Source organism: Phragmites australis, chromosome 1 (assembly GCF_958298935.1).
Source record: "Phragmites australis chromosome 1, lpPhrAust1.1, whole genome shotgun sequence".
NCBI lineage: Eukaryota > Viridiplantae > Streptophyta > Magnoliopsida > Poales > Poaceae > Phragmites > Phragmites australis.
In genome coordinates, this window is record NC_084921.1 from 38,048,121 (window position 1) to 38,061,870 (window position 13,750).

The 13,750-nt window shown below is 41.6% G+C and overlaps 1 protein-coding gene and 1 pseudogene across 1 annotated transcript; one reads left to right on the forward strand and one right to left on the reverse strand.

Annotated features, from left to right (window-relative positions):
- The first annotated feature begins 493 nt into the window (after window positions 1-493).
- On the forward strand, window positions 494-2,785 carry LOC133889234 (protein SPEAR3-like). Its single transcript, XM_062329732.1, has 5 exons — window positions 494-868; window positions 998-1,099; window positions 1,916-1,974; window positions 2,088-2,166; window positions 2,343-2,785. Exons 1-5 carry the CDS (start codon window positions 494-496, stop codon window positions 2,445-2,447), a joined length of 720 nt encoding a protein of 239 aa, XP_062185716.1. The 3' UTR covers window positions 2,448-2,785.
- A 2,634-nt stretch (window positions 2,786-5,419) lies between these two features.
- On the reverse strand, window positions 5,420-12,006 carry LOC133884606 (uncharacterized; annotated as a pseudogene).
- Window positions 12,007-13,750: the final 1,744 nt, after the last annotated feature.

The window sequence follows — 13,750 nt, forward strand, 5'->3', positions numbered from 1 at the left end:
GATCCAGGCTAGGGGCATGTCGACGGTGGCTGAGTGGGCGTGGTGGCAGAGCGCGTGCGATAGCGGTGGCGGGATCCAGGCAAGGGGCATGGCTGCGGCAGCTAAGCAAGCATGGTGGCGGAGCGCACGCTACGACGACGGGATCCAATCGTCGGATCTGGCTTGACCGACTCGACATCGAGCTGGCTTGATTAATTTTTTTGTTCCTCAGAACACTATCATTGTCAGTTCTAGATCCAGCAGTGATAGTGCCGATTTTCACTGCCAAATGATCACTACCGGTTTTAAAATTGGTAGTTATAGGGTTTTATAATCGATAGTGAAAATCCTTTTTGGTAGTGTAACTAGTACTCCTAGGCTAACTAACCAAGGGGCGTTTCGATGGCAATGATCCTAGGAGATTTTTCTGGAAAACGATAGGGTTTTGGGGCACATGGTATTAACTATAATCTAAAGATGGCCATGCCACTAGATGCAACTTAAAAGTCGAGGCATGAGGATCTCTCCCTTTCATTTAAAAAGGGTTTTGTGCATCATCGAATCAACTCTCTCTCTGCCTCTCCTCCTCCACCTAGCTTTGTTCATCTTTTTGTTTCAAGTCTTCCTTCTAGCTAGGTCTTCGTTCTTCCGCTTGGATATGAGCAACTTTGGATACAGCATGGGGTGGAGCAATAATGGGAGATCCTCTGGCTCCAGAAAGGGCAAAAGAGGCTGCGGCAGCGGCGGTGCCGACAAGCCCAAGCAGCCGCAGCGGGGGCTCGGCGTGGCGCAGCTGGAGAAGATTAGGTTACAAAGCGAAATGGCCGAATACTTCCATCCTCTCGGCCAGCCGCCCATCTTGATCCAAAGAACGGGCAGTCTCAACTTGGTAAGTGATAAGCTAGCGTCTCTACACACTACACATACATATGCATCCTTTCTGTGCAGTCTCCATGCCATTATACAAAGATTAGACGTTCCTAATTTCTTGTGCTTTCGGAATGGATCGATTGAGCAGGAGGATGCACGGGCGCCGACGTCCTCACTGTCGTCGTCCCCATCGTCCTCCCTCCATGCTACCGCCGTCTCATCGCCATTCCCGATCCATCCAAATTTTGTGGTACATGGACAGTTTCTTTTCCCCTGGAGCGATTACAAGTTTATTTAGGAAGAAACTATGAAAACTTGAGATATAGCTAAGATACGAGAAAGAAAATCGCAATGAAAATTTCTTTGGATGATTGGATGGCTGTGTGCGTGTATATATACTTATTAATTTGGTGACACATGCATATGCTGTGAAGACAGTAGCAATTAGCCCTTTTTTGGACACAAAAGAAGGGATTTAAAGCCTAATTATCTGTGACCAGCAGTGAACAGATAAGTCTTTCATTTGTTGATCTGTAGTCATTGATCTTCTATGAGCATGAGCTGACTTGCAGGAAGAGAAATTTTCACTAGGGTATACAGACGCATATTTTATTATGACTGTTCATTTATGTTGAGATAGGTGAAAAAAATCATAGAATATGTAAGAGAATTAATGGGTGGATAGATATCAGACGGAAAGAATGGATAGACGAGATAACTTTGTATCCTCTTGTGGAGTTGTCTTTCCCGTGACTTGCATGATATGTTTCTAGTTAGCTAGCTGTCTCTAAATGTTTTCTTTCTTCTTGATTGTTATTTCTTTGTACTTCTTTCTTGTTCATCTCTGACATCTTGGATCATCATGTGTCTCTTTTGCCTGTGTTCTCTCTCTCTCATAATTCTTCACCAAATACTATTTGATTATAAAAGATATGTACCCGATCAAAATTCGTATGTGCTATATCTTCTTGTGAGCTTGCTGCAGTATCAGACCGTAGATAGCATACGAATTATTGTGCACACCAAGACATCTTTCTTATGTTGTATTTCCGACTTTATCATGTAGATGACATATGGAGAGAGAGGAGACGCACGATACAGTGACTTCCAAACACCCATTATTAGGTATTGCACGTATATATGCTGAATTTCAGCAATATACAAAATTCAGTCACTTGTGATCAAGTCATCAAACTCCAACTAACATTGCAACATTTGTATTTACGTGCCAACCACAGATCACCGAGCAGCAGTGCTATCTATGGCACCCCACATTATGCGCATCCTAGCGTCACATTGCCGCTCTTTGCACCAGAGGTACGTAAACCTTAAGAGTGATGTAGAGTTCAATAATGGCTTCCTGAAGCGACTGCATATACACTAGCTAGTTATGATCAGAAAGCACAAATCATTATCACCTAGATGTATGTTATGCTACCTTTAGGATCTCTGCAGTTTACTGATTAACATGTGTGCTTTTAACATTTTGGTAGGAATCCGCTCGCTTGAAGGGACACCATGATAGAAGCCGGTCGGCGGATTCAACAATTATGAACTCGGATGATCCACAAGATGTGGACCTTGAGCTCAAGCTATGATCCAGAAATGCTCTTCCTTTTTTCTTTCCTCTAGTGTGATGTGGTCCTGATCAATTTGGTCTTGATGGGTTTTTACCCTTGTGGTGCAATAAGTTTCTGAATTGGTACCACTAACTAGGACCAAAGGATTTGCCATCTTCTGTGATGCTTACAAGAGATGAATAGTAAGGCGCATTTCTTTTTTTTCCCCCATCAAGACATGTGTTGTGTACATGTGTATGGGATCTTGTGGATATCTAACAGTTGTTCTGATTGTACGGTGAAGCATAGATGTGTTGACTCTTGCCTGCAACTGCAAGCATACACTGACACAGTTGGTACATGATTGTTATTAATTTATGCAACACAATTTTCATCATTGCTGAGATCAGAGAGAATGTTCTTATGTGCATGAGCACTTGCATGCATGCCATAATATTTTGGCCCAGAAGCACATGATGGAAATAGAATAGTAATAACTTTATTTGCATGATCTCAACACAGCTGCCTTTCGTACTACTTCTAATGCAGCTTGTCTCAGTCGTTCTATTATTAGTTTCTTGATGTTTGTATAATCATCTGATCTCCATCCCTACCAAGTTAAAGCAGACTCAAGATCGAGTTTCTACCTGATCTATCTTGAGCCTATATACTTATATATCAGAATGCGTTATTTGTTGATCATGTCCGTGCAGTGTATGCAGCGGCATACATGCTTTAGGCAAGAAAGAGATACGCCCCAAGGGCTTTCATATTGATCGTAGCTAAGTGATGCTTTTATATTTAACCTACGGAGTTATTATAGTTATTACATTGTCAAACTTACGGAGATTTCAAATATATATATTCTCAGTAATGCATTACAAGGGAGATCGGCCGGCAAGCTGGATCGATCAGCTAGCCCACAGATCTTCTACTCTACAATAAGAGGTATAATTTGCTCAGGTTCAAATTCTAGAGTATCATGCTAGTTGATCTACTTAACGGCATTCTAGTGCAACTCAGCTACTGTATGTGCGAAATTATAGCATCAATAGAAAAAATGAACTGGCAGTGTAATAATGCTAGCTATATAATGTAAATACACGATATATACATGTAGAACTATACTGATCATGCTGAAGTGTAAGTGATTATATATGTATTAATGTTGACCAACCACGTCAGTATATATTAGTATGCACAATATGAATACCAGCACTCGTTTTTCATATACATGTGTGTGTTAATGCATGATTTATTTAACTCCAGTAACCTTGAGATAAATGTGCATGCGTGCTAGTTTACCTTGTAGCAATTCGGTATTTGAATGCATACATATTGGACGACTATAAGTCTATATATGATCTGAATAATGTAGTATCTTTTCGATTCTACGCAACACCGCCACATAATTTTGTACTATCTAGTTTCTTAGGTTACATATATCTGTGCATAGTATGGAATTTTCTTAACCAGAATTAGGGGTCGTCCCTTGAAAAACCAAAATTAGAGGAAAAAACTATCATAATACAAAACAAATTTTGTAGGATTTACTTGTGACCAGCAGGTACTTTCTTACATTAAAATAATAAGCCAAGTGTACCCCTGAATGATCTAGCTAGCGAGCGTACGTAGAAACTCACACATAAGCACACATTACTAAACTGATATGATACCAATAACATTTTCAGGTTTCCTTTCGTCACAAAAAAAAAAGTTCAGACTATTTTATATCTGCAGTGGCTATTTTATCTAAAGTTTGGCAGACTGCTATCACGAAACTCATACCCTTGCTTTCTTTTGGAGACCGTAAATAGCCATGAAACTAATGCATGTAATATATAATATTACTGTACACATGTCACCGAAGAGCATAATTACGTAGCATCTTTTGTGAACAAAGAATTAGGCGTGAGAAGAATGCTTTTCAATTATTAGCAGTACACCAAGACTTTAGATTCCCACAATACATGATTCGTGCTAATCTTTATTTGCTACATAGATTAATTTCACACACATTATATGCACGCCTTTCTGCCAAGAATACATGACAGATTAATCAGTAAAATACAATCAAGTATCGACATAATAACGAAACCATATCATCCTCTCAATCTCCATCATCTATAAGCTAGCGTGCATGTTGGACGACGAATCTTCCTGGAAAGTTATATCCTACTCATACTGTCATATGATGAGGCCTGGCTGTCCCCCCACAGGCGTATCATATCGGCTTGGATCGGATGCGAGTTGAACCAAATCCCAAATGGTACTTTTTTAATCAAACCTTTTCAGTTCATCATCGCATGCATATGTGTCGCGCGTTTTTTTATACACATATGCCGCCCGCCTGCACACACAATCGTTCAGAGAGGAAAAGAAAACGCCTTGTTGCAAACATGCAACTTGCTACGTAGAGATGCACGGTATATTTTATACGTGTACCACCCACAGGGCATGCAAGAGGCATGCATGGATGCACGTTACGACCGCTGCAAACTGCAATCCGATCATGGAGCTGAGCTGAACTGCCGATAATCATCACCTGCTCACCTTCCTAAAGGGCCTTTTAGTATTAGTTTGGGAGGGCGTGGCCATTTGCACAACCGCGCTCCTCTAGTACTACCAAGCACCAACGTGGAACACTAGCTTGCCTTGGAACAGTGCTACTTGATCATGCAATTGGTGATGTATATATGCATGCCAGTTGTTGTGTCTATGTGTGTTTAAATATATTCCAAAATCATGCGCCGGCTCTTTACCGTACAGCAATGCATAGGTATAATTAGGACTAATTTTTTTTTGATAATGAAAGAGAGTTTTCCACCTCTGCACTACTTAGTGTACACAACCTGGTTCCTTATTACAAAAGTGTTGCAAACTTCAAACATTCAAAATGGGACCAAAATATAGTTCACAAACTCTATAAAAACCAATCAACTCCTAGCAAGTCTATTACTAAAGCGTTATCTATTCTTAGCGAAGATATCCATTGTCACGATCTCCAAAGCTTAGCACGCCTTGTAGACGACACCCTTGTCCTCCTCCTTCTGCAATAGACTCTGAAACCTTAGCCAGTATGTGCCCCTAAAAAGTACCTGCATGAAAGTTGTGATTGGTTTTTTTTTTCTCAAACTAATCTCATTATGACATAGTCAAATAGCCCAACATAAGGCTGCTACACTGACAAAGATCTTGTTCTTATTAATTTGCCCAACACCTCTAACCCATCCGTCCAGCATATGACTGATGTTTCTTGGTGTGTCAATCCCAAGGGAAATTTTAATAACACGCCAAATTGATTTAGCTACACTTAAGATCTACATTCCATTTGCATTTTGCTAAATTATCTTCAGTCAATATGACCCCTCGTCCTACATACCACATGAAGATCTTTATCTTCAAAGGGAGTCTTAAACGCCACAAAAAATTATTGGAGAAAGAAAGGTCTCTGTTTGCCATATGCCTATACATGGACTGGATAGTAAAATGTCTACTTTTTTTTTTATCAAGGTTCTATCTAAAAGTATCTCTTTCCTATGTCAATTATATGTTAACTAGCTTGAGCCCTAAATTATGCCAAGTTGTTAATCTGTCTCCAATAATTGATCTGCGGAATGATATATTGAGCGGTAAAGTACTCATCACCTCCGCCACCGTAGTATTTCTATGCCTCAAAATAGCAAAGAGCGACGGATATTGTTCGCTAAGAGATGTATTACCTAACCACCTATCTTCCCAAAATCTTATCTAGGTGCCATCCTGTACATTGAATGTGCCCCCTTTAAGAAATTTCTATTTGATTTTCATTAGTCTACTCAAGAAATGTGAATCCTCGGGTTTTCCTTCGACTTGTGTGAGGGCTTTACTCCCAAGGTATTTGCTTTTGAGCAATTGTTTTCATACTCCAACCTCTCTCAGAAGCTTAAATAACCATTTATTGAGAAGTCATTTATTTTGGATTGAAAGATCTAGAATTCCTAACCCTCCTTGGTCTCTAGGTCGACATAAGATTTTTCACTTGGCAAGTCTATATTTTCTTTTGTTACTATCGTACTGCCAAAAGAACCTAGATCGTAAATAATCCAATCTTTTGAGAACACCTCGTGGAATTTTGAAGGAATACATCATGAACATTGGCAGACTAGAGAGAACCAAATTAATCAATACTAATCGGCCTCCCGTTGACAAGTGTTTGCCCTTCCAACTACTCAGTCGTCGCTCAAATATTTCCTCAACCTTTCTCCAATCACTATTACGAAGCTTTCGATGGTGCATGGAAATGCCAATATATCTGAAAGGATATGATCAAGTATCACATTCAAATAGCAGTGCAACTGATCTTCCATCTCCATTGCCCTTCCATAACAAAATATTTCACTTTTGTGAAAGTTGAACTTAAGTCCAGATAGTGGTTCAAAAACAATAACATAAGTTTCATATTGTTGGCTTGCTCCAAGTTGTGTTCCATGAAGATGATGGTGTCATCCGCATATTGCAGGATTGGCAATCCGTCATCCACCAAATGTGGTACAACTTCTGAGATTTGTCCATCCTCTTTGGCTCTAGCTATCATAATTGTCAACATATCCGCCAGAATATTAAAGAGGATTGGAGAAAGGGGGTCTCCTTGTCGTAAACCTTTGTGGATTTGAAAGTAAGGTCCAATGTCATCATTGACATTGATACCTACATTCCCGCCAGATACAAAATTTTGGATCCATCGGCACCACTTATATGAAAATCCCTTCATTCTTAGAGTTTGTTGCAAAAAATGGCCATTTGACTTTATCATAGGACTTCTCGAAGTCAATCTTCAATATTACTCCGTTTAAATGTTTCTTATGCAACTCATGGATAGCCTCGTGTAGGATTATAAATCCTTCCATAATATTTAGATTAGGTATGAATGCAGTCCGTGTTGGACGGATCACATGTTTTGCCACCCCACTTATCATGTTAGTGCCAAATTTAGTAAATTTTTTGAAGCTGACATTAAGCAAACATATTTGGACAATATTCTTGTATTTTTTTAGGCGGTGTCCGATTTTGGAAGTAATGTAATTACTCCAAAGTTAAGACTGAATAGTTGTAAGGAGCCATGATGGAAATCAGCAAACAAAGACATTAAATCGGCCTTGATCACCTCCCAAAATACTTGATAAAATTCAGTGGAAAACCATCAGGCCCAGGGGTTTTGTTATGTTCCATTTGGATAATAGCCCTTTGAACTTCATCCTCTGTAAAAGGAGCTATCAAGAATTCATTTTCTTGTATGCTCACTTGAGGAATGTCATCACGACGTGCCTCATCAATTGAGAAGTTGTTTATCTCAGGAGTTCCAAAGAGCCCTTTGTAGTATTTGGTGATATACTTCTTAAGTTAAGTCTCCCCAATATCGTACCTTCTTCTTGTTCCAGCTTGTATATTCGTTTTCTCCTATGTCTCCCATTGGCTACTAGTTGAAAATATTTAGTATTATTATCTCCTTCTAGTAAATCCTTTACTTTAGCTCTTTGGTACCATTTAATGTCTCCCTCTCTTAAGAGATGGGCCAATCTCTCATTGAGGTAATGCTTGAACCCAATTTCATATGCTGATAAATGTGTATGTTCAGCTTTTTTTTGTCCAGGGTATCAATTTTGGATATTAGAATATTCTTTTCTTTCCGGTTTATTCCGCTAACATGCTTGGCCCAGCCCCTTAAATATCGTCGCAAGGCACATATTTTATTTTGCTATTTTTGCATAGCATTAGTGCCTTGCTGTTCCTTTTGCCATATGTCGGCAACCATATCATAGAAGCCATCGCGGATAAGCCAACCTATTTTGAAATTTAATAAAGGTTGTTGACCACAAGAGGAAGATGAGCCAGTGTCAAGTAAGAGAGCGGTGTAGTCGGATCTTAACCTATCCAAAGCCTGAACTGATGCCTTGGGGTATTTTAACTCCCACTCTGTACTCATCAGAACTCTATCTAGTTTCTCAAACGTTGGTGAATCTCTTTCATTTGCCCAGGTATATTGGTGTCCAGATAACTCTAGTTCTCGAAAGTCTAATGTTTCAATAACAACATTTAACAATCGAGGCCATCTGTAATCAAAGGATCCACTACTTTTATCCTCAGGTTTTCTCATAATACTGAAGTCTCCCCCCATTAGTATCATGTTCTCTTCTTTGTTACATGCATTGGCCATTTCAGTTCAGAAAGCTAATTTGTGTTTATCTTGGACCGGCCCATAAACAACATATAATGCCCACATAAAGCCATCTTCTTTATTCTTAAGAAGAAATTTTGTATAATAATATCCTTCTACAATTGACCCAATATGGAAAACTGTCATATTCACACCAAGGATAATTCCTTTAGACCTACCACAGGGCGGCATAATATGCCACATGAAATTTAAGCCACCGTACAGGTGTCATAGAAGCGAATCAGGGCATGTGCTTCTTCCTGTTTCAATGAGGGCTACAAAATCCAACTATCTTCCTTCACTACGTCCCAAACATAGTTGTGTTTAGCCAAGTCCCCCGGGCCTATGCTATTCCAAAAGATCCCTTTCATTAGAGATTAATTTTGGATTGCGTATTTGGTTTTTTAGGCAGGCTTTTATCCCTACCTCTAGAACTAGACTTTTTACTTCTCGGGACAACATTAAGATCACAACATATTTGATCAAAATTCTCTTCATTGAGGACCTCAGTTAAATCACGGAATATGTGACTGAGGTGCTTGTCAATCCCATCCATATGTTCCTCATCTTCATGCATATTTGACTTGGAAGTTTTGTTACTAAGTATCTTGCTAATATTATTATTAAGAGACTTAGTGGTAACACTTAACCTATCAATCTCAATATTCTTAATAGAAATAATCAAATTATTTATATATCTCTCATCTCTACCCATAACAACACCTAAGCTCTTGATATTAGAAGAAACTTTCCTGTTGGAAAAAGAAATAAATGATGCATTATTCATACCTTGTTCTAAGTTGTTCTTTGCTGCATATGCTTCACCTTCGTAATTGTATCCTCGTCGAAGGATGCAGAAAGCTTGTTACTTGTGCGCCAAACTCCCACCACACCCCTAGGCACAGTGAAGATGTCATCTGTGGTTAACTCCTACTAAACATCCTCCAAGTCAAAACAATTGTTTCACAGGATGACAACAATTCTAGCATGGCCACATTTGATATATTTGCTTTGAAGTCATTCCTTTTGCACAACATATGCAGGTTGTGCCTATGAAGTGTGTGCAACCATTGGTTATGAGCATCGGCCACATCAACTTGTATCTCCACCACAGGCACCAAAATCTGAGTCGCCATGGGTAGAGCAGCGAAATAATGGGAATTTGTGCCCTTCTCAAAGGTTGTGACATCATCGGGCAGCAGCACAGTATCAGGTCCGGTCCCCTCCGCCGGCACGTCGATGACATCGTCAGCATCGGGGTTGAGCGGCAACACCACCTCCAATCTGTCTCCCTCCGTTGGCATGTTGACGTCCACTTCAGAAATGGGAACGGGAGCAACCGCAAAACCATAATGGCTGTTGTTCGGCGAGTGAGTTTTTGCTGTCCCCGAATCCTCCCACGATCGCAGCTCAAATGCCACATCAGTTGCCCCGCGCACGACAGCGGGTTTGCCACCCACATCTGGCACGGAAGCCAGACCAACCCTGGCCTTTGCATCATTGTTAAGGTTGTAGACGACATCACCAGCATGAAGTATAATAGCCGAGGTAGAAGCAGCGTTGACAGACATCACCGCAGAAGTCAAACTGCGAGGCTTGCACAGCAGCGTTGCAAGGAGGAAACGTGCCACAACCACCTGAAAAAGTCTTGTAAGTAGCGCACCTGCCACACCCATATCATCGGCCAGCACACGTCCAGCTTCTTTTGAAGAGGCATGCCTCCCTAAAAAGGAAGGATGCCACAAAGTTGATGTCAAGCCCACTAGAGCACCTACAGTCATCTTGAGCATTGTGTCTAGCAACATCCCATCAACCTCACTTGCGAGCAAGTCTAGAGGCAAAGCAGCATCTTCATTCTCGCTCGCCTAGACAGTGTAATTTCTTCCAACATCATCCTCTAGTGCAACCTTGTCAACAATTTCAGAGAGCAACCGATCAACTGCCATGTTAATAGCTTGATGTACCACTTCATGTTGGTGCTCCCATCCCAAACTTTGATTTGTAGGTCCCTTGTTCACAGCATCAACATCCCCATTCATTTGAGGCTGCTCAACCTCCTCTGCAATCTTATCTGCACCACCCCGTATTCTCATTAGACATGTTCGATTGTTATTTGGATGGTTCTCCTTTTCCTCTCCTAGTCTCATAATCATTAAAATCTTCATCACCCTCCCTCTTGTGATGGTCTGCATCTTGATCAGTCCCCACATTGGTGGCTTTGCTTAAATAAATAGAATTGCCAATAACTTTGAAAAATATTCCATAAATCCCATTGCCCACTACTATATTAGTAGCGTCTGGAATTCCCTTGACATCCGTGACACCAACCTGGAGCCGAATTGCACCCGAGTTCCTTGTTGTAACCATATCCACCTTTTGTGTAGCATCGAGGATGGAGCCGACAACCCACAAAGGTAAGTAAGATTGAATTTCATAAGGAACGTCATACACATCCACCCATACCTTCTGAAGGTATTCCTTTGGTTTAATCTATTGATCCCACTCCTCGAACACTATCACACCCTCTCCCTTGTCGGTCTTGATCTCCTTTATAGCGATCACCCGTTGGAGCTCCACCTTGCATGGAAATAGAACAATGAATTTATTGGTTCCTTGATCCTAAACTTGCCACTGTCACTTGATTGGGATCAACCTTGTGAGCTCCAATTTAATTAGTTCTGCTGGTACATGACCTTTCATGATACTAATCAAAGCTATTGCAACCTCATGCTTCGGAGCTTTGGTAGCACGAGAGAGAGAAAGAGAGAGAGAGAGAGAGAGAGAGAGAGAGAGAGAGAGAGAGAGAGAGAGAGAGAGAGAATATGAAAAAAACCCAGTTTTCACCAGCAAAACCAAAAAAGGTAGCAGTTGGCTTGGGCACTCTTAGAAGTGGACATGTAGGAGTAAGATGATCCTCCTCGCAAATCTCACAACACAAACACGTTGTCTTCCGCTTCTTGCCCTTGGCAATCCCTCAGCATCCTTGTTTTTTTCATCAACCAAAACACAAGAGGACTCACCATTCACTTGCGCGGCATTTGGGTATTGTTGGCCTTTATCTTGATTAGCTGATGTGTTCTCAAGTGTGTTGCCCTGAGATGTGCCATGTTGATTACCTTGACTAACGCCATGCATTTTGTTGTCATTATGGACTTGATCCTCACGGCCTCTCCCACGATCGCGGCAGCCATTTCCATCGACATGAGAAAGCATGTAGTCCCGTCGCAGAGGGTTGTACCGATCCCCGCCTCCACCGTGACCACCATCAAAGTGGTAGCGATATCCCGGATGGTTGTTGAACCGCGGATGCCTGCGACTTGTGACGTTTCGATCCGAGCCCCTACTAACACCATCGCCTCTAACATTGCCTGCTCCCCTGCCACCATTGCCCTTCCCACCCATGCTGTCCCCAATCCCACCGCTCGCTATTAGGACCTCAGTGAAAGAACGTCGATCTCCAAAGATGGTGCCACACTAGCTAGGGCTCCAGCGATGTGAGATAAGCCAGCCGATCCCAGGATTTTGCCTTTGCCATGCGGAGTTCAGGTCTAACTCCTCGGGTCCAAGGCCCATCGAGCCTGGCCCAGAAGAGGATTTTGAATTTTGAACGAGCATGATTTTTGGATCAGCATTCACTGCTCTTGAATCGCCCTCACCAGAATCTCTACCCTGGTGTGGTGAACCAAGGTGCTAGAGCTTGTTGCCCAGGACGTGCCCAAGGGTGATCCTCGGCGAGGTGTGTGGCTTTGAGAGAGGACCTTGCCACGGCTTGTCTGCCGAACGCCAAGGGCATTTGCGCCGAGCTACTGCCTCGTCGATTATGCGAGTCGTCGTCAATGAGCCTTTGCCTGTAGACGTAGCCTTTCTGCGGGCAGGACCAGCAGCAAGGACAGGCTCGTCAACAAGAATGGCAAGTGTAGGACGTTGACTCACAGCACCTACTCGAGAGGACTGCTCCACATCAGCGAACGAATGTATCCTAGGAGACCTCACCGAGTGTCCTGCCGTTAGTGCATCACTGCTCGGTGAGGAAGCAGGCAGCCTCTCAGAGTTGGAGCGGGAAGGCGTAGGTATCTCCAGCCAAACCTGAGCAGCTCCCAGCACCTTCGGAGGGCGGAAGTCGACCACCCACTCCTCGACCGCTCATGAAAGAGCAGCCTGGCCTCTTGCTGTTGCAGACAAATCACCATTCTTCCCCCACCGATCAGGTGACAGATCGCCTCCGACAAGCCACGCGAATCGCCTCCGACCACACGAACCACCGCCTCATCTACTAGAAGTAAGACATCTACTAGCGACCACACGAAAAACTAGCCAGCAAATGATCATATATTGATAAACTACATATGCCAAACTAGGTGCAATAATCCACAGCTCGGTTAATGCTACGTTGCAACATGGTGCATGTTTCGTAATGTTGAGCAATTATCTTGACCAGTTGCTTATTTACCAAGCGATGCATATGCACAGTTGATGGTACAATACGTGGTACTGTATGTAGTACCTAAAACATATTGGTACTCAAAACCCCTTAATGTCTTCTTTCGTAAGGCTCTAATAGGGTGAAATTTGTAGGACTGAAATGATTTGGTAGTAAAGATGACATTTGTGTAAATTAATGGTCAAGAAGATGTTTTCAAATGATCTTTACATGCTACTGGAACATTTATTATATAGTCTATGTACAACAATATGATGAATCATGGTTTCACTAGTATATACCGTTTCTTGTGGAAGTTAAAAATGCCTTTAAAAATCAAGGTTTTCTTATGGTTAATTAGAGGAACCACTCTCACAAAAGACAATTTACTTAAGCGAAACTGGCATGGTAGTGTCCAATGTTATTTTTTAATAGCAAAGAGACTGTCCAACATCTGTTTTTTTATTGGTAGTTTGCTAAGCTTATTTGGAGATCGGTGCAGATTGCTTTCGGTACTACACCTCTGAAAAAGTGTTTTCACATGTTTTTGATGATTGGTTATGCAATATGGATCCAAATCTGAAATCACAAGTTTTGGTTGGGGTAAGTGCATTATATTGGGTCATATGGCTAACTAAGGAATGGAATTGTTTTTGACAAATCAAAACCAAATATTTACATGTAGTGATCTTCATGAGAACGTATTGGAGGCAAGACATCGAATGA

What these genes read in the sequence shown, in the direction of transcription:
- LOC133889234 (XM_062329732.1), top strand. Translation starts at nt 494, where the DNA reads ATGAGGATCTCTCCCTTTCATTTAAAAAGGGTTTTGTGCATCATCGAA. An exon ending in GAACGGGCAGTCTCAACTTG is followed by an intron (nt 869 to 997) that starts GTAAGTGATAAG and finishes TCGATTGAGCAG; the next exon opens with GAGGATGCACGGGCGCCGAC. An exon ending in TTCCAAACACCCATTATTAG is followed by an intron (nt 1,975 to 2,087) that starts GTATTGCACGTA and finishes TGCCAACCACAG; the next exon opens with ATCACCGAGCAGCAGTGCTA.